Source organism: Diuraphis noxia, unplaced genomic scaffold (genome assembly GCF_037042655.1).
Source record: "Diuraphis noxia isolate RWA-SAM2 unplaced genomic scaffold, SU_Dnox_SAM2 contig0004, whole genome shotgun sequence".
In the NCBI taxonomy this organism is placed as follows: Eukaryota; Metazoa; Arthropoda; class Insecta; order Hemiptera; family Aphididae; genus Diuraphis; species Diuraphis noxia.
In genome coordinates this window covers 55,432,523-55,454,698 of record NW_028301714.1, presented here as the reverse complement: position 1 = coordinate 55,454,698, position 22,176 = coordinate 55,432,523, and the positions used below count along the sequence as shown (strand labels likewise).

The following is a 22,176-nucleotide window of genomic DNA, read 5'->3' as shown; positions in this document are numbered from 1 at the left end:
GCCTGAAATCCTTTCATAACAAGTATGGTGGTTATATTCCAATTAAATTATCCTTAATGAATAATTAAAAAGGATTATTTACGTTTGAACATTTTTGATGACAGTTGTCCACTAGATAGTATGCATATTATTCGATTTGAAAGTTTTCCAAAATAATACAATTAGTACTTACCTATTAATGAGAAATAAACAATTTTTAACAAATATTGATTTTTGAATTCAAAGAATCTTCATTTAAAATATTCAAATTTTGATGATATACTGTACCTAAATATTTCTTATCTCATCATTGTGAAAATTAATGTTTGATTTTTCAATAAAGTAAAACCCATAAATCATTTAAAACAGAGCATCGTTCATTTATTCAATAAAATAATTCATAGCCAGCCAAAATATATACCTATTTGAATTGTTGTAAAATAAATTTTAACATAATTGTCGAATTCGAAATTAATTTTATTTTTTATGTATACTATTATTGAAAATCTGATAAATCTGACTGCAATTTAAGGGTATTTATTTTTAATAATAGCCTACTGTAAATATTTACTGGTCATAAAAATGTTTTTATATTTAAAAAATATATTACGAGTATTACCGTGTCATAAAAGTATAAAATACAATTATTTTGCCTGTTTATATGTAACGTTTGTTAGAATGTCGGTTTGATAAGTGCCTGGTGAAACGTATCAATCAAAAGCCGAAACTCGAAACACAATATTATCAACGTATATAATATTATGTACACTTCATTTTTTTTCTTCTATACGATCGAATTTCTCAAACCAGAAAAAAAGACGTAAAAGTATAGTTTGATAATAATAAAATTGTAAGTGCATTGTAAAAATAATAATAGTATACTTTACGTTGTAAACTTAGGTTGTCACGTCCTGTAAAAATGTATACAAATATTATTATTGAGTGTATCATGTTATAAGCATACATGTATGATGGAATTTTGGGCAAAAGACATGACAATAAAAGTTGATATGAGTGTTATAGTTTATGTACAATATAATATTTATATATTTTTATAATCGTTTTAAGCGCTTGCGACCTATAATTATGGTTTTGAAAAAGTCAGTTCGCTAGGTTATATACCATTATATATATTATTTAACAAGACCTACGGACGACGGTCAATGCAATTTCATCGTCTCGATGGCGTGCCCCAAACAGACGTCCATGTCCAGGAGAGTCGATCTCGTCCGATTTCGGAACAGATCAACCCGCGTGTATGGCGTGAGACGTAACACGAACTTGTGGAAGAACATTTTAAACGACATTTGCGATCAGTGTTCGCTACATGGACTTAACCACATCATACGGAACGATCGGAGCCCTGTAGAAAAGTTGGTATACTATAATACGCGACGAAAAAAATCACAAATTTGACCCTTACCAAATACCAGATACTATAATAGTACCTAAATAATTATCTTAGTAATATAATTGTTATTAATTTTACCTATAACTATAATTAATTAACATATGCCATTATTATTACAAATATATATGTCACATCGACATGGTGTAATTGATTTTTTATGTGTCCTTTCCGTCTTAAAAATGTACAACGTATCAAAAACTGTTTTGTGCAAGACAACTTTACTTCATCTGTATTCATTTCAGAACTACTAAAATGTCACAACGCATAGGGGAAAAATTTATCTATGTCATTGCCTTTTTATTGTTTATATTATTATTGCAATTTAAATTATCAGTTTAAGAAAATTAGATTTCCGTTTTTTTTTTTTTTTTTTGTAGTTAATTATTACAAATTATTGGTTAGTGCAATAAAAATAATAAAAACACTACGACACAGATTTAGTTATTCTGCTTTAAATACAGAGGGAGTAAAGTTGCCCGGCACAAAATCGTTTATGATACGTTGTACATTTGTAAGACGGATACAACACAATGCGGGTGTGATGTCCTTTTAAGTAGACAGTATTTTAAACTTTTCCCAAAATCTAAGCAACATCGTGATCTCACTTACCTTACAAGTTTATGTATGAAAATAAACATATATTACTAACTATTCAATTAAACATTGTCAATGTTAAAGATTTATTAAAAAAAATATATATTTGTAAAATAATTGTGGATATCATATTTCTATACTGTATAATATTATAATAGTAGGTATGTAATATGTAATATTATGTAACCAATGGTAACCATTTAAATAAACAAAATGAGTATTGGTGTTTTGAAATGAAAAATATGCATGTGTGCGCTACCTTCAGTTAACTATAATAACGGTTGAAAAAATATTAGATTTAGATAATATAGCATACTTCAGTTAACGTTAAAATCATATATTTTTATGGTTTTGTATAGTCAACATTTTAAAATTGGTAGAGTATATTAAAATGGGTTTAGTAGATAAGAGGCTTAGAAGATTTGAAAAAATTAGCAATTACTATTGTTTTATCAATATAAAGAATTTTTTTAAATGATCCAAATATAATAAATACTACATCTAACATTACATATAGTATTTATTTTTTATATATAAAACCATTTTTAAGGATTATTATCCTTAATATAAAAATTTTGCTTACTCAGAAACTACTCATTAGAATTTTGATTTAGATAAATCATAATTTTCAAACAATTATCCACTAAATAATTTTCAGTAAAAAAGAAGGCTCTCATTTAAAAAATAGAAATTGATATCGCCACAGGATACTCCTTAAGTATTACAAAAAATATCAGGCATTTAAAAATTTGGTATTTAAGTCAACTTAAAAATACTAAAAATTATAATTTGGATAAATGTACTGTTAAAGAAAAATGGGGATAAGTATACTTAAAAAATTACCCTCTATATGTATGGACGTGTATTTAAACGATAGCATTGTAAAGCTGTCAGATCATCACAATAGACATAACTGAGTTCGTGTACATCGTGATTTTCAGAGCGTTTTGGACGATAACCGTCATGTGCGCCTTCTTATTCGCTACTTACGCAATTGTGGAATCGTGGAAGACATATGACGAGAGTTCAATCGACACGGTGGTCGAAACAACTTTTTTTAGCTACGCCAATATAGCGTTTCCAATGGTGGTGATATGTGACAGTTCAAGAGTGGATTGGCAACGCGTAACCCAATTAACGGCCCAGTAATATCACTAATTTGTAATAGTTAGATTATCACTAAAATATACTTCAAGTTTTTAAAAAAATTAGTTTGTAAAAAATTTCAACGTTTGAAAAAGTTGGAAGTTAGAACCGATAAGACTTAATTTAAATTAAAAATTGAATATTATAATTAATACGTTATTTCTGTATGTCCGTGAACTTGGCGGCACTAAGGTAACAGACTTCAATTAAATACGGCGTGAGTTAAAACTATAAGCTGATTCGACATTTTAATTAAAATGCTCGGTTCGGGTTCAGTTCGGTATCAAATAAAATATTTGGTACGGGTTCGGTTCGATGTTAAATTAAATGTTTGCTTCAAGAGTTTAATAACAATCTGAATCGTTCGGTGCGATTTACAATTTTTTAACTGAACTTTTTAGCTCGGATCAATACCATATATCTAACTATATTCTATTAACATCTAATAAATAGTCATTCATATCTTCATGATTTCGAAATTTTGCGTAATATTCACCAAATTGTACTACTGACGATATTTGTATAGGGACGTGCCGGATATCGATCCAAACCTGTTGCCTGCCGTAAGGAAAGTGTTGAAAACGTTCTCGGTGATATCGTACGGAGATTTCGACGAATTCGAAGAGTTGAAGAATGTGACGGAACTTTCGAAGCTCAACCATCTCAACCTAACCGAACTATTATTGAAGGTTAATCACACAAAGGCCAATTCTCACAATGTCTGGTTAAGTGTTGGTTAACGGTTAACCGACGGTTAGTGGGATTTTTACCAGCAGAATTTGGTCGGTTAACTTTAACCGGACATTGTAAGGACGGCCCAAAGTCGTTTCATATGATGTTTTCTAAATCCTGTTTAAAACTTCATATACATATATCATACCGTGTTGTGTGGGGTTTTCTATATTTTAATGCGTAACTAACAAAATGAAAAGTGATAATCTACCTAATATTGTATTATATTTAAAAATTCTTCGTTGAATGTTATTCTACAACATAATATCATTACTTATTATTTCATTTTCAAACTTAATAATACATATTTATGATGCATTTAATCTCTAATAATATTTTTATATAAACTTGAATGTGAAAATTCAAAATTTATTAGTAAAATTTTACGTTAGTTTAGGTTAGATAGACGTTTATATACAATTATACTATTATTACATGAAGTATTGCACAGGTGATGAGGCCGTGCAACGAAGTGTTTTGCTGTGGAGGTTGTTGGTGGAAATTCAAACCGGTAAATTGTTGTGACATATTTGAACTGCAGCGCACCGAATTTGGCCTTTGCTATTCCTTCAATTCTGATTTTTCAGAGTATGGAAGAGCGTGAGTGTCGTGATTTTTACAACAATAAATAATAAATATTGCGACAATATAATTTACCACTACTACATTATTCCAAACAGGAGAGTAGGTGAGAACTCTGGTCTTATCGGAACGTTTTGGCAAACTGAGTCCGGTGAATCCCGACCTAGGAAAACGAGCAATAAGGGCCAATGGTCAGGCGTCAGGTAAACGGGTCTTATGAAATTTTATTGGTCAATGTAATTATTTTAATCATATTTCAATAAATTTAGTTTCAATTGTTTTAAACAAATAATTTTCTTTATTGACAATTTTGTTCTTGTATCCCAGTAATTTTAACTCACCTTATAATACTTACAATATGTGTTTGAAGATTTATAATTAACAAGATTAGAGATACTTTGGAGACTTTTAGGAGAGTATGAAAATATTATTTCAGCAATGCTCTGTTAAAAATTGTCTTTGCATAGCTATAACATTGAAAATTTATTATAAAATTTCTCAAAATTTTTTCCTCTTAAAAAAAAAAGTTTAACGGATTTAAATTTTTTATAATATTGGATATTGTTCGCTATCAAACCAACGAAATCCAATCAATTCATTTTTAATATTTTGATGTAATTCAAAAACCAAATGAACAACCGTTAAGTACTTGGAATTTTTACTAAATATTGTGATATCATTTATTAAACATAAGAATATTTGATATATTTTGATTATGTTTGAAAAATTTACAGCTATGAAATTTAATTTTTATTAATTGTTTTTTTTTTTCATAAACAAGATATAATTTAAAACAAAATATCTCATAGGTATATTATCACCGAACATATAATTAATATATTAACACGATTTTTTTATTGTTATTTTAAGTTCAAGTTTGAATGAAATTGAATATTTTAACGAAGAATAATGATATTTGTTAACTTATTTTACTGTAATTCAATAATATTATTAAAACATGAACTGACTGATAGACCCTCTCCACTTTGAATCGTTTTTGGACCTATACAGTTGTGATATAATATTAAATCCAAATTTAACACCATCCATTAGATTGACATACTTGTTACTTACTATAATAGCTATAGCAGTGGCGTATTTTCAATAATTTTTTTTTTTTTTTTTTTTTTGGGGGGGGGGGGCTTAAAATTTTAAAAACTCATATAGCTTATTTCTTTCATCTTACTTTGAAAAAGGAATAACAAGAGATAGAATGAATACAAACAATATAATTTTATAACTGAAAAAATGTCACAATTTTAGTAAAATTAATTTTTAGGATTATTACATCAATTAGAATATCAGTTAATTTGTCAAATTTTAGATAGCTATATTATAGACAGTCTATCTACATCGTTAAATTATTAGAAAACCCGTAATAATAGTAACTTTTTTTTTTCTGGGGGGGGGGGGTTGAACCCGAAAACCTCCCCCCGTAAATACGCCACTGAGCTATAGGAAAGCGGTATTCGCTTTTTTATTAGATTCATTTAAAATTTATAAAATGGCCCGTTTTTATTTTAATAGATTTAGCATACAATCTGACATTTTAAAAACTTTTATTTTTTCGACTTAAAAAGTTGAACATATTTTTGATGATAATTGTCGTAAAATATGTATTTATGACGTTGATCGAGAAGTGTGTTTGGCTATTTGAATATAAATTTAATTTAAATATATTCCTCTAAAGTTGGACTCAATCTTCAGCAATGGACTCATACCTATATATTAATATTAAATAATAATATTATAATATTATTCGGAAATTAAACAGTGCAGATATTGCTTTGGGATATACGTCATAATATTATATATCTATAATTCTCCATATAGGTGTAATAATATTTTAAAAATGATAATAGTATTTGTATATAATAATGTGTACCTATTTTATTTGTTTTGTTTTACTTCCGCACAATTACTTCGATTCGAAATGTGATGAAAAAACAACTTTGTTGACACAGAATGTACATATCGACAATGTCGCCGGAACAAATAGCTCCTAATGTAAACGCCAAACCGTCAGTCCGGGTATATGAGTATTATATTATTGCATGTTATTGAATTGTATAAAATATGTAGATTACTACGCACGCAAATTTTAAAATACACAAAAACCATTGTAGATTTATGCTTAACTAATATTCGTAGTTTTGTAAGGTCTTGTGATATTATTTATATAGGCAAAATTAAGTAACTTGATATTTTTGGAAGAAATGAAGTCCCCAATGATTTAATTTTTTAAAAAAACGTGTCATTAAAATGTAAATTACTATTTAATATCTGTTTTATGATGGAGTAAAATACATAGTTGTCAATACTATTTACAAGCATTAAGATGTTTCTGAATTGGGTGAAGCCACTAGTAGGTATACATATATGGTATAAACTGTATATATGGTATATATGCGTCTACTCACAGTGATGACCCAAAGAAAATTTGTTCAATCTTCTAAATCTGAGTTTATTTAAATTATTTTTAGAAAATTATATAATAATATATAAAAATAAATACTCTAGTTGTAGTTTTTGCTAAATTCTCGTACGAAACAAACCGTATATCGTTTCTGCGTTTGTCACTCGTTTTTCACACCGAATAAAAAAAGTTAATTGACACATCGATTTTTATGAGAGCACTGTAACTGTAATAATTAATGTTTTTATGACATTTCGGTGGTATAAACCATAAAACCGTTACCAAATTCGAACAGATATTGATGGGTGAACCCAAAGGCGCTCCGCTTGGCTCGGACATGGTCGTGATGGCTGGTAACTTCGGTAACATAAACGTGTGGGGATATCAGATATACAACACGCAAAGGACCAAGAGACTGAGCCCTAAACAGAGAAACTGTTATTTCGGCGACGAAAGTCCAACCGGGATGGGCACAAATTATTACCTGAGACGAAATTGTAGAACGGCGTGTTATATGTTCTACATGGTCAGTCAGTGTGGCTGTTATCTGGAGTCCATGTTTGGTCTCATGAAACGTAAGACTCGTTGACGTCTAACTATTGTACGATAAGTAGCTGCAGGAAAAAACTAATCTACCCACATACCAATTATCAAACAGCGAACTGACGATTAAGAACGCAATACCTTAGATACCTAAACGATTAAGACTACTTAAAATTCATAAAGAACTTACTACCACTTGTTCGCTTGACCGCTTTATTCAAAAACGAATAACTATTATAGAGAATGAGTTTACGTTAAAAATTTCCCAATTACATATAATTTGTTATCGAATGGGAACGGTTGAAACGTTGATCATTCTTAGCTTGATACCGTCTCAAATGATAACATCATTGTGTTTAGTCTGCATATATATGAGCGTTTTACGTCTATGTAATTATATAACACCAAATTATGGAGTCAATGAGGCACCGATCAGTCGAACCACTGTTAGACGTTAAAGAAGTTATAATAAATGTATTTATTCTAAAAAAAATATATTATATAATACAAATGATCTAATTCTCAGTCATAAATTATAATTATTATAATTTTATGAATAATTAGTTGTAATGTATTATGTTATACTTAAATTTCAATTACCAGACATTGTTACCCAGCATACTCTAAATATTGTAATATAATAACCAAATGTTTTACTCCATATTACATTTATATTTAATGTTTACTATTTTCATTTTTTTTGTATTTATTTTTTCCATATTATCTAACGTAGCTCATAATTAAAAAAATAAATAAATACTCATCTATAACTTATTTATTACTTAAAAACAGTAAACTAAAATACGTATTAAACTAATTTCCAAAAGTATCAAACTTTGAATAAGCATTTTGAACTTTATATTTGCTATTTACCTAGACAAATATCCAATAGGAATCACATAACATGCTCAATCATTTGAAAAAATTATTAAGAATTTCTACGTTGGAAAAAAAACTTTCTAATCCATATTTATTTAAAAACATACTCTAATTTTAAATAAGCCAAGTTTTTGTAAAGTGGTAATTATAGGGGCTACTAGGATTAACTAGGTTGATTGAGACTACCTCAATATTTTTGTACACATTGTACAAATCATATACTATTGTAAAAGGTAAAATAGATTGTCGAATCGATGTAAAACACTGAAACATATTAATTAATTTAGGCATTTTTTTTTTTTTTTTTTGCTAGACAATGACTCATTGCGGCCTTGCAACGTAGAAGATTTACTGTGTTTGTCCAATAATAACCGTAAGATTATGTCGCATGTCAATGAAACCATATTCTTTATAATATTATTGTATTATCAACTGTATAATACGTGCGTGTTTCAGAAAATTTCAACAATTACATACCGTTTATTCAGACGTCGTTTTTCTCGAAAGATAAGCCCGGATTGAAATGCGAATGCATGCCGGATTGCGTGCACCAAACGTACATACCAGAACTGACCATTGCCGAACAGACCGTTTCGTCGAAGGAGTGAGTCGGTTAATAATCAAGGAAATTATAATCATAATAGTTAAATAACAATCATTTTTGAACGTAATCAATTCCGTTTCAGGAATTCCTCTTCGTCCATACTCATTGATTTACACTTTAAACAAAGTGCTTGCATACTGTACAGATCGGACTTGATCCTCGGATGGCTCGACTTGCTGGGTACGTACTTTTTTTTAATAAAAAAAATTTTTTAATATTATTAGAGACTGCGTCACAGTATATTTTACGTCACAAAATATCACGAAAACTTCTCAATAAAATTGTATTTAAAATTTATTTTCTGGATAACCAATATATTATGTTTTAAACCTTTTAGCTTAATTATAGGTACCTATACATAATAATATATTGATTTATTCCAAATTTTATTATTTTCGGAAGGATTTTTCTTACGTATTTTCATACTGTAGATCTATGGAGAATTAAACCTATCTTGAAATTGTCTAAAAAAATTCTTTAAGTTTTTTTGTATCAAGCTTATAAAATGAAATACTCGTAGAGAAGATGATTGCATAGTTATATAGAATCGTAGAAAAATCGATACAATACATTTTTTAGTTTCCTATCGATCTGGTTTTACTACACACAATTTACGAAATAATAATAATAGAGTTGAAATGGTATAATACATTATTACTATATCGAAATAATTTTATTTGAAATAACCAGCAAGTATGTATGTGTATTTTCACTGTTTTTATTCATAAGGAAGGGAGAATAAAAATATCATATTTCATATAGCCCTACCATATAGCCCTACCTATTATATGATGTAATAAATCTATTTTCAAAGATTTAACAACTATCTGAGGCTATAACATTAGAATGTATAAAGATTTTAAACTGCTCAAGTGTATAGTAATGCACAACTCTAATGAACAACTGTAGACAACTCGAGATATTTATTACGTTCTAATAAAACGCCAGTCTTGTAAAATATAAGTTATTTTTAAAAATATTCAAGTACTTACACAAGCTATACATATGCGGATACTTGTTTTGAAAAATGTGCATAGTATTTGAGATACATTTTTTTTTTTGCTTAAAAAAAATCAACTAAAACTTTGTTTAGAATTTTTATATTTTACATTCATCTTGAAGATCATTTTACCAACATCAATTGTTTTGCATATTTGGAATGAAAATATAAAAAATAAATAAATCATTATTTGATTTTAAATACAGATACCTATTTTAAGAATATATTTAAAATACGTATTGGATAAGATACTTAAAAAGTATACAAATCGTTTAACGCAATTACTTTGCAATACTGAATGATGCTCTAATTATTATTTGTAAAATTTATTCTTTTAAAATGTATTTGTCATCCGTTCACAGTGTCATTCGGCGGATGTGCTGGTCTGTTCCTTGGCGGTTCGCTGTTAAGTTTTATTGAACTGATATATTTCTTGACATGGAGAGTTTACTACCATTGGCGTAGGATGCCACCGAAGTCGGTTAAATCGAAAAGTAATAAAAAAAGAAAAGGACATCTAATCGCAACGGACACTTGGTCAATGGACGATTGCAGTAAAACGTCCATACAATAATATCTTTCAAGTTTAATTTTAGTAGTATAATCAGCTTGTAATTTATCTTATAATAACTCTATCTTTACGTTACAACATATTGATAAATTATTCGCACTTAGTACCTATTATTGTTTATTAGTGTTATGTTTAAATAAGTGTGTATAATAAGTGTATAATGATTTAAAACACAAATCGCAGATAAAATGTATTTAATAAGTTATGCACTTTCAACTACAAAGTTTATTATTTCACCTGGCTATAAAGAAGTCCAGCATAGGATAAGTCTTTAAATTTTTATGACAATTCACTAAACATCAGATCACTTATCTGAAATAACAATAAAATAATATAACGATATCTACTCGTGTAAGAAAATCGAAGAGTTTTTTCGCCGACCTATGTATTACATAGGTAATAAAAAATATAGACCTATTTTGTGTTCAGTACCAGCCCGTTATATAATATAAATATTTTGACTTAACCTGCTTTAAAGAATAAAGGCATCATTTATTATTATTTTATTATAATAGTGTTGACGTAGACGTAAATGGGATGGGACTTACGACGGCTTAGGTCTTACTGATCTATTCGAGTACGACATAAAAGACATTTGATCGGTTTAAGACTTTAATATTTTTCCTGATTGTCATCTGTCAAGACTAATAGTGTACCATGATGTGTATATATATATATTTTTAAATGTCAAGTAGGTATTTGTAGGTTTGAATTCAATGATAAATCATTGTATACGATGAAAAACGATTCTGAGCAAAGAAGACCTATTTGTTACCCAAAGTATAATTTACAAATATTTTTAATAATATACTTTTTTTATTTTACAATCACAAAAAAAAAACAATACATACTGAAGTAATTATTATTCAAATATGTAGATAAGTCGCGACATCGCAGCCATTTGATGCACACGCATTTTTTTATGCCAACTCCCGTGCTGTATAGAATAAGTTACCAAATCCTAATGGATTCTGGCCATGTTTCTTTTTAGCTATTCACATCAAATTGCAGTTACATAAATGACGACTGACTCGTAGCTGCTACCACTGACAATCTCTTCCAGAGGATAATAACTATTATTTTATGCTATACATCTTACATTAACGGATCCCAACAAAAGGTTAGGTTAGGTTAGGTCGCAGAATGTTTCTATAAAAAAAATCAAAACTATTTAATAATCTTTATAGGGTACTCGCCGATCTTGACGATAATGTTGATAACAAAGATGTTCACGGAACATCCACCCAGGAACCCACGAATACTACCGCACACACAACCATGAAAAAAATATTGAGATCAACCATTTTTATTAAAGGAGTAAAAATTTTCACAGACGTACTCACTGAACTTACAAACCTAATTGGACGCTACAGTTTTGTATGTAAATCGTCATCCACCCACCTAAAGATCCAAACTGAAAAACCTGAAGACTACAGAACTCTAATCCATTTCCTAAAGGAAAATAATGCAGAGTTTTACACATAACAGGTCCAATCTTAAAAACCGTACAGAGTTGTTGCAAGGAAACTCCACACCACTACCTCAGTATCTGAAATCTCCTTAGCTATTAAGGAGATCGGTTTCGCGACTAGACAGGTCATAAATATTAGACACCATCTAACTAAAAACCATCTCCCATTGTTTTTTGTTGATCTTGAGCCGGACTCTAGTAACCAAGATCTTTTTAAAGTCACGTCACTCTTGCATACAAAAATCAACGTTAAATAACCGCACAAACGCCGAGAAATCCTTCAGTGTTTAAACTGTCAATCGTACGGCTACACCAAGGCATACTGTGTTATGCCCCACACTGCATAAAATGCGCCAAAAACCATCACACCTCAACAGTCAACATGCGACAAATCACCAGACACTCCTGCCACCTGCGACCTATATAGCGAGAATCATCTAGCCAACTACAAAGGCTGCACCGTGCACAGTGGCGTCATTTCAGTTTTCAATAGAGGGGGGCAAAGGTTTTGACCGGCCCGAATGGGTAAAAAAAAACCGCCACGGTCCGTGCATAAAAAACTTCAAAACCGTTGCCGTCAACCACCCGACACTACCAAATTCAATCAAAATTATCAAAAACACTAGCCAACTCACCATTGAGCTCAGTCAAACAGTTCAACAGTCAACCATCTGCCGTCAAATCCACAGGGTAGATACTATGAAAATGTTACAGGTAACATAGCACTCTAAGAATTCCACTTCCCGCCATTGAGAATAATGCTCTGTCAAATTTTATAAATTAGTTTAAATCCATCATTAATCCCCTAATCTCCTGACCTCCTTAATAACAATAACTAAACTGCTTGTCACCCAACAAAATCCTTAATTCTTATACTTCCAACTCTCTCCTCATAACTTTAAAAACCATTTTGCCCAAATATAATAAGTTATTGATACCTATATCATAATGATATTATGTTAGGACAATTTTATAATAATATGCGTACATGAAATATTCTATTGACATTATTATTCATATAATTTATATAATAATATGATGTTATATAGTATACTTAGAATATCGAAACTGTCATTTTAAGTAATAAACATATATATGTTATATAGGTTAAATAATTAAATATGCCGTCGTTCACGGCGCTGACATAATATTGTGTCTTGTGTATAAAATTATTATTATTATTATTATTCTATAACGTAGACATGTAATAGGTAGTATGACAAGTGACATTATAATAATATAACTATATAGAAATATAAACATAACAAACTTATGAGTAGTAGATTTATTGAATTGTGAGTTTTGGCGCTAGTCTTGTAGACGTGAAATATTGTGAAAAGCGTTTTAAAAATCACATTGTGAACATTTTCTGCTCATAGGATCCATTACTTGGGCAGTTGCAGGATCCCGCGATATTTTTATTAGATAATTTGAAAATTATAACTAATTTATAGATTAAACTAAATTGAGTTTCATGATCTAATGATGTAACGTGTATATAAAATTTTTGCTAATTTTGTAAATTTAAAGTTTTTGTATTTATTGAGAGCATTTTAAAATCTATATTTGCTTATATTTCGTTTTAGTGCTAAAATTCAATATATATTTATATATATTTTTTTTTTTGATTGAAAAATAAATTTATATTTATTTTATTTTAAATATTACATTCTAAGTAAATATTGTATGTAGGTATAATACTTAAATGTGTTTTAAAATAATCATTTAAACTAAACTAGTTATATCATATAATATTATGCGAGGACAATTATTTTTATTTTGGTAATAATTTGTGAGTAATAATACGAGCATACCTAATATATTATATTTTGATTGGCATTTAGAAGTTAATACCAACTCTAGTCTTGGTAATGTCATATTCCGAGAAAGCATCATCATCCATGTCCAAGAGAGTGGCCGATGTCCGGTTTCGGAACAAATCGTCCCAGCTCAGAAAATCTGACGCCGGACGCCGGGCTAACGTGTGGAAGAAAATTTTGGACGACGTTTGTGATCAGTGTTCGCTGCATGGTCTCAACCACATCGTCGGAAAGGACCGAAGCACCGGAGAAAAGTCGGTATCCACTTTGAAAATTAAAACTATTAAAATCAGTATTAATATAAACATGGTTTTAGGTATGGTATAACTAAGATATTGATTTTAATGTTAGAAAAAAAAGTTTTTTATTTATTTTTTTATTATTATTATTATATTATACTAGCTGAACCCGTGCACTTCGTAGCCCGTTAAAAATCCTATCTCTTTTATGGTCCATAGTTCATATTGTGTGTTAAATTAATTTCATGTGATGATGCTAGCAGTATATTTTTATACATAATGATAGATAGTGGTTAAAATATATTATAATCTTACAACGATATTCAATTTCGTATATCATTATGTAATTTTCTTCGTTTTAGATTCTGAGCGGAGCGATGAATGTATTGATTTTACCATGATGTGTGTTTTTTTTTTTTTGTGTCTGTCATCACGTTTTGGGGCACTAAAAGTGCTTCGATTTTTGACTTCAGTACCTCTTTCGATCAGAAATGGAATCTAGTTGGTACTTTGGGGGGTCAAAAGTGAAAAATTTAATTTAATACTTTTCTAAATAATCGAGAAAAACAAACTAAAAATTAAGGGAAAAACGGGAAATTTTACGCACACTAATTTTTCGACAAAATCGATTTTGGTTTTTGATGTAATTTTAAAACAAATGACCATAGATACATGAAATTTTCACCGAATGTTTATATAAGTATATTCTATCCACCATGCAATTTTAAAAAAATTTCGGCTTAAGTTGAACTATTCATAGGCATTTGAAATTTTCGATCATTATTAGTTTTTTTTAAATTAATATTGATAAAAAATTATTTGTTAGGCAGAAAAGCTTGAAAATTTAATACAAGGCTCTTAACATATTGTTAAAATAGCAGTTGAAAAATAAAATAAATTCATAGTCACAATTCTTTTGTTAAGCATTCAAAGTTTGAGTTTTGACAACATATTATGTAAAAATCACGAAAATGCACAAATTATTTTAAGCTAGAAATTCATAAAAAATTTTCGTTTTAAATCTAAGATTTGAAAATTTAATACAAGATTCCTTACAAGTTTTTCAGTCTTTATTACAAATAAAAAGTCCACCGGAAGTTCAAATCAAATTTTTATGAACATTTATTTATTTATTTTATTTTTTACTGCGCAGATGGCACCACTTTAATTTCATCACACCCTCATCATATTTCTCTAACCCGATAACTTTCTCATTTTTTTCATCCGTAAGAACCTTCTCCTGGCAATTATGACCCATACAGAAAAAGAGTGAGCGAAATTGGTTCAGCCGTTCTCAATTGATGAATTGTTATACATTTTAATCTCCATTTTTATATATATAGATTATTTTTACTTTATATATAATTATGATGGCTGAATCAGATTTTGGTCATCTACTTTATTTTTCATCTACTTACTAGTCGAAGGAACTTAATGGAACTTAATTATTTATGTTAACAAATAATTTAAACGAATACACTATAATTTAAATTAAAACAAAATTTTTTTAAAACTCTTATAAAGGATTATTTTTACTTTTAAATTTTTCACGCTTTCGTCTAAAGTGCTATGAATTACTTATTGAAAAAAATAAAATATTTTAAACGAGCATGGAACTAAGCTGTATTATTTTTCTTGTACACTGTACATGTTGGACACATATTTTAGATAATCGGCCCCGGTCGTATTGTTTCAGAGCGTTCTGGTCGGTAACTGTAATATGCGCTGTGCTGTTTGCCACTCATGCGATCGTCGAATCGTGGAAGTCGTACAATAAGAACGCGATTGATACGGTGGTCGAGACGACTTTCTTTAGCTACGCCGACATAGCGTTTCCGATGGTGGTCGTATGTGACAGTTCAAGAGTGGACTGGCAACGGGTCACGCGGTTAACTCCAAGGTAATATAAAATTTCTAATTGGGCGATATAGGTTTGTTATGGTATTTACCTACAAATTTTCACATGAAAAGACTATTTTTGAACTTTAATTTATTGTTGTAGTAACTAATGCATACGCGTCATACGTTTATCAGTGGGTAGTAACTATTTAGGTATGTATGTGCCATAAAAAGGGTCGACGGATAATAGGTCGTAAATCGAAAAAGCTGAAAACTCTTATTGCATCAAGCCAAGAATCTTTTAATCACCATGAAGATTAGTCTTAAGATAATATTAGTCGACACAAATATTAATTATGGGTCAAAAAATAAATTAAATTAAATAAATTAACTAATCAATTGTCAAATCGGTAATAGATGAATAGTTTAGAGAAAATATGTGACTGATACAATTATGGCATAGATACATAATATACAAAGATAAGATGACATAATAGGATTTAAATATTTATTCCAACCATCTTAATTAATTATTCAAAATAAAATAGGTAGTGAAGTGTCTTTCGAGACGATCAGGTAGTACTAATGATTTAATTAACATATTATTTTTAAGTATATAATTTATAGCTAAAATAAAAATAAAACAAATTATTGATGAATTGTTATTATCATTTATGAAATATAAATCAAATATTCAGAGTTAATTTTAAATTAAGGTTAGTAATAGATTTCTAAAATAATTGGGTATTTAATTTCTTATCCTCACTAGTGACTAATGCAATGTATAATATAATTTACCGGGTGATGTATTTTACATAAAAAAAACTCACTTTAACTAAATCCATCCCAATGAACCCTAGCAAACGTGACAATTGTAACGAAACGAAGACCTTTTTGATTGTTTCTCTCTGTTCTCTAAGAGTTGTTGACAAAGTGGAAAAGCAGAGTATAACAAATAAATCACTTTATGATCCAAACATTCAAAAACCTAGAATGTTATGATATTTTGAAATCCAGATATTCTCTATGAAATACCCATTATCTATTCAATAGTAATAATTATAATGGTAAAAACGATAATATATTTTCATTGATTAGCATAAATATTATATTATTATAGATGACTGAATAAAACATATCATATATAACAGTGGCGTAGCCAGGGGGAGGGCTGAGAGGGCTGCAGCCCCCCCCCCCCCCCCGAAATGTTAATACAATTTAAAAATTATATTGTACTTTACTAATTTTAAATTGTCATCTTTATTTTGTTAGTTTTCTATAGCTTCGGCCGTGCTAATAGGTATTTAATGCACCGCTGTGTAAAAAATTGATCAGCCCCCCCCCCCGAAAAAAATCCTGGCTACGCCGCTGATATATAATTACGTATAGAGACGTGCCGGATATCGATCCAAGTTTATTGCCCACCGTGAGGAAATTATTGAAAACGTTCTCCGTGTTATCGTATGGCGAGTTTGACAAGTTCGACGAGCTGAAGAACGTAACGGAACTATCGAAACTCGTCAAGCTAAACCTCACCGAGCTTCTTGTAAAGGTTTGTTTTTTTAGACGGTATAGCAGTATGTTTACATCAATAATTTAATTAATATGACTCCAATAATAACTCAAATGGTTAAACTCAGGTTCTGCAGGTCTTTGGGATGAAGGGATTAATTTGAAAAAATAAGTTTAAAGTTTAAAGAAAACATTTTCAAATTATCTATGATCTGCGAGAAAATAGTACCAAATTATGATAATCATATTAAGTAGAATAATAATAACATAATATTTTTACATGTCTAAAAAATATCTATGTAAATAAAGAAAAATCTCGATAACCATCTGTCGTGAACGATAAAATATATAATGTTTTTCAATATTTCAATCAATGATATTTCTAATATCTATATAATATTATTGATATTTATAGATAGATCAAGTTCTATTAGCATGGTCTTGTATGTAATATACTCGTAGTAGTTGTGTATAACATGATAGGTATCGTGTACTCTTATGATTATTAAATACTATTTGAACAAAATTTATCATACAACGTATAATAATAATATTATGTGAACAGGTGATGAGGCCGTGCGACGAAGTGTTTTCCCACGGTGGTTGCTGGTGGAACTTCAAACAGGTAAACTGCTGTGACGTATTCGAGTTGCAAAGAACCGAATTTGGTCTGTGCCATTCGTTCAATTCCGATTTTTCCGAGTACAGTAGAGCGTAAGTATTGGTCATCAATGTGATATGATATGATAACTACTATTATAATTTATGATACATTATTTATAAATATTATGTGTCATTGCAAAATCCAATATCGAAATGTATCGCAGGAGACTCGTTGCGAACTCCGGTCTTATTGGTTCGTTTTGGCGAACAGAGTCTGGAGACCTCCGACCAAGGAGAACGGGTGACAATGGTCAAAGTTCTGGAGTCAGGTATAAAATCTAGTAAAAATAATAATATTTAAATGTATGGCAGTATACATATTTGAAAATATTTGAAAAATATAGATTGTATAGGTAAGTAGTAGTAAAAACAATACGCTTTTTTTTTTACATCTTTCCCCTTTCAGATATACTTGCAATCGTTTGGTGCTAATGTTGTGTCTTGTGTGCCTTAAATTATTTAGACCATAACTGTTACAGCATGTATGTATCTACGATGAACCCGGAACAAGTCGCTCCTGGAATAGACGCCAAACCAACCACAAGTGTAATTTTTTTAATTTGTTTTCGCTATAATATATAACCATTAACCATATTATATGGTATTATACATTTTTAAATCGATAAGTCACCAACCGATAGTGAAAATAAATAAATATGTTATTTAAATAGATAGTAATGAAACAAATATTTTTGACATTTGTCGATATCTTGGCAATTTGGAGAATGAGTACCTTCTAAGCGCTATAATTTCTATATGATTTATATTATTTCAAGCGTAGGGACGTCATATAATTACCTATATGGTTAATAGGATTATAGACTAATATTATAAAAAGTGTTGAATGGCTAAAACAGCAAAATATGTAATATAATATACATGAAATTAAATTCTGAGCACGTTATTAATGTCTGAATTATATTACTTGAACCGTTATATTGACCTGAATTAATTTTATGTTGGTGCCAGAACAGCAAAATATAGAGTATATAATTTATCCTTTTTATAAATAAATAAATAGTACCTACCCATTCATTTTACAAAATATGAAAGTGTTGAATATTGAAAGATATTTATAAATTTTATTTTATTTTTTATAATAATTTAAATGTTGTACCTATCTCTTATAAACATTGAAATGTTAGCATCACTGCATTTATTGACTGCTCAAACTCAATGGACGGTGGTGAAAGAGTTTTGTTGACATAAAAATGTGACATCTTTATTTCAAAACTAAAAAGCCACACCTGAGACCCGCCATGATGGGCAAACACGTATGATATTATTTTAGATAATGATCGGCGAACCCAGAGGTGCTCCGCTTGGACCAGATATGGTCGTGTCAGGAGGAAGTATTGGCAATGTTCACGTGTGGGGAGATAGGATATACAACACAGAAAGAACCAGGAGATTGAATCCAAAAGAGCGAAGGTGTCTTTTCGCCGATGAAAGTTCCACCGGAATGGGCACGAAATACTACTTGCGGAGAAATTGCAAGGCAGCTTGTTACATGAATCACGTGGTAGAACACTGTGGCTGTTATTTGGAGTTCATGTTCGGCCTCATGCATCGTAAGTACCGTCGTTAAAAAAATATTGTGTGAAAATAATAAATACCAAACCAATATTTGGCGTATAAATATTTGACTTTAAACGAAACGAATAAGAAGTATGATTAGAACTTTTTTCCACCACAGAAAACGATTCGTTGCGGCCGTGCAACGTTGAAGATTTGTTGTGCCTGTCCGAGAAAAATAGTAAGAGGATTAATCATAATAACATAGAAAATATCACTTTTATTTTTATCCTATATTTTCAGAGTTTTTCAAAATTCTTATACCGTCCGAACATAACGCGTTCTTGACAAACGATATGCCTGGAATGAAATGCAATTGCATGCCTGATTGTGTCCACCAAATGTACATTTCCGAACTGACCATCGCCGAACCATCCATCTCCACGGTGCTGTAAGTCGGTTTCGTCTTGGTGGTCAAACGACTATCGGTTAAGAAGAACGGCTGCCTATAAATTTATATGAAAAATACTATAAATCAATCCGCCACTCTCTTGAATGCCTCCATAATACCGGTTTTGACCTCTTTTAATAAGACAACAATCTTTTTGAAAGTGTCAAAAACTATGATTCAATACTTTTTATTCTTTAACGCATATTATTGAAAGTCAGTATTTTAGAAACTAATGAATTCTTTAACTCAAATTATTCGATTTGTTAAGCATATTAATAAAAATCGAACTCAAATCTCTTTTTAAAATGTTCTCATGAATCATGATTCTATTAAAAAGTTAAAACATTATGTGTTAACCGAGTAACAGTAAAAGTGAATTATTTCAAACTACTTCACTTTAAAGAATTCAAAGAACCTATAACGTTATAATATATATATTAATAAAATATAATCTATGGTAAATAAATATTAATATTATCGCTGTTTTATATCATAGGAATTCCTCATCGTCTATACTTATTGACGCACACTTCATACAGAGTACGTGCATACTTTACAGATCGGACTTGGTCCTCGGATGGCTTGACTTGTTGGGTGCATATGAATTATTATTTATGATGTCTATAAATATAAGATTATTTGTCTAATGCAAAAAATAATGATATTAAAATGTTTCGTTTTTCGATTTTATTATTATTCGCAGTGTCGTTTGGAAGTTGCGCTGGTCTATTTTTGGGTGGATCATTGTTGAGCTTCATTGAACTCATATATTTTTTAACGTGGAAAGCTTACCACCACTGGCGCCAGACACCGTCCACCACAGTTGTTACATTTAAATCGAACAAGAAACGCAAACATCCACGTCGAACACTCATAGACACATGCACGATCGACAATACTTTGACGAATAACAAGAGACAAGATAATCGTTTTTCATGTCATATGTAGATTTTAAGACCTTAAGAATTAAGATTTTGATTATTACAATGAAATTATATAAGACAACATAACACTTTATCAAATCGGTGGAGGATATATTATTATGTGTTCACTGTACACAAACGCAAGTCATGACTAGGAAATCGTATCACATTAAATGCATTAAGTCATGTGTTTACATATGCATCGCACCTGTAGCTGTTATGAAAATTTTAATAAACGTGGATGGATTAAAAATTAAAAGTTTAATTAATCAAATAAAAAATGATTATTCATTTTGTCTATACATTTAGTGTGTTTTTAAAACATTAAAAGAGGTTATTTAGATTCTTTGAAATATAGAAGCTTGCATATTGTAGTATGATATTAATTGTATGTATCAATATGCCGGTACCTATCACCAAAGTATCTCCGTGACTAAACAATTTATTTATATGTGACTTTATTTAACAATGATCTATAACAAAATACATTATTTTTTTTTTATTGATAATAAGGTTTCAACAACAAGGTTAAACAAATTCAAATTTTTAAATGTTTGAAACGGTAATTTTAGAATCTTAGTGGAACAATGAATGTATTAATTTAAAAATGTTGTGTTTTTTAAATTTTTTTTCTTGTATAGAATCAACTGAATCTTATTATCAAACTCAATGGTAGTTGAAAGTAGCAAATCGGATTAAGTCGTTACTATTGGAAGATCAAAATAATGATATCTCTCAGTACTTAATTAATTTTTTTAAGAACCTGGTGAAAGGGGAATATTATGTAACTATTCTATCTTATACAATATGAGTCTATACTTAACTTGTCATGGAGTAGACACAGTGAATATATCGAGTTTAAATGTAATAATAAATCATAGTAAACGATGAAAAACGTATTTGATCGAAAATGGTCTAGCTTTTTGGTACCTATGATTGACAAACTATTATTTTAATAATAATAATATAAACATTTTAACCTATGTTCATATTGTTTTCCCATTTTTTTTTTTTTAAATAGACTAAAAATTGTCTATATTATCATTTCAATGTACCAACTAGATCCAATTTGCTACCGGAAACGTCCGTTAAAGATTTGGACCAAGATTTTAGTTTTCAAAAAAAATTTACTGTTTTTAATCATATTCAATGATGTATCATTAAATTAAAATTTCTAATATTCATTACAATGCCTACTCAATGACGATGTACTCAATGATGATGACTCTTACTGTATTTACATCAGAATGGTCACCTACTTCCCACCTCCACTCTATTCAATCTTA

General features: G+C 29.6%; 2 protein-coding genes across 3 annotated transcripts; both read left to right on the top strand.

Moving 5' to 3' along the window:
* The first annotated feature begins 1,161 nt into the window (after positions 1-1,161).
* LOC107165245 (pickpocket protein 19-like) lies at positions 1,162-10,662 on the top strand. The gene is made up of 11 exons (XM_015513400.2): positions 1,162-1,352; positions 2,926-3,129; positions 3,657-3,819; positions 4,314-4,462; positions 4,543-4,647; positions 6,409-6,475; positions 7,156-7,435; positions 8,596-8,655; positions 8,739-8,886; positions 8,969-9,066; positions 10,249-10,662. The coding sequence occupies exons 1-11, from the start codon at positions 1,162-1,164 to the stop codon at positions 10,458-10,460; spliced, it is 1,677 nt and encodes a 558-aa protein (XP_015368886.2). The 3' UTR covers positions 10,461-10,662.
* Positions 10,478-20,989, top strand: LOC107165250 (pickpocket protein 19-like). Of its 2 annotated transcripts, none has more exons than XM_089227235.1 (13): positions 10,478-11,577; positions 11,645-12,618; positions 13,773-14,002; positions 15,684-15,887; positions 17,216-17,378; positions 17,904-18,052; positions 18,166-18,270; positions 18,481-18,547; positions 19,293-19,572; positions 19,698-19,757; positions 19,820-19,967; positions 20,464-20,561; positions 20,671-20,989. In XM_089227235.1, exons 3-13 carry the CDS (start codon positions 13,800-13,802, stop codon positions 20,913-20,915), a joined length of 1,722 nt encoding a protein of 573 aa, XP_089083361.1. In that variant the 5' UTR covers positions 10,478-11,577; positions 11,645-12,618; positions 13,773-13,799; the 3' UTR covers positions 20,916-20,989. The 2 variants fall into 2 exon arrangements, with proteins under 2 accessions (XP_089083361.1, XP_089083360.1); XM_089227234.1 differs by having other exon boundaries at positions 10,479-11,577; positions 11,645-12,642.
* Positions 20,990-22,176: the final 1,187 nt, after the last annotated feature.

Excerpts from the sequence above, each read along its gene's own strand:
- LOC107165245 (XM_015513400.2), top strand. The coding sequence starts at position 1,162 with ATGGCGTGCCCCAAACAGACGTCCATGTCCAGGAGAGTCGATCTCGTC. Across the intron at positions 4,463-4,542 it reads TTTTCAGAGTATGGAAGAGC|GAGAGTAGGTGAGAACTCTG; the intron begins GTGAGTGTCGTG and ends TATTCCAAACAG. Across the intron at positions 9,067-10,248 it reads CGGATGGCTCGACTTGCTGG|TGTCATTCGGCGGATGTGCT; the intron begins GTACGTACTTTT and ends ATCCGTTCACAG.
- LOC107165250 (XM_089227234.1), top strand. Across the intron at positions 14,003-15,683 it reads GACCGAAGCACCGGAGAAAA|AGCGTTCTGGTCGGTAACTG; the intron begins GTCGGTATCCAC and ends GTATTGTTTCAG. Across the intron at positions 20,562-20,670 it reads CGGATGGCTTGACTTGTTGG|TGTCGTTTGGAAGTTGCGCT; the intron begins GTGCATATGAAT and ends TATTATTCGCAG.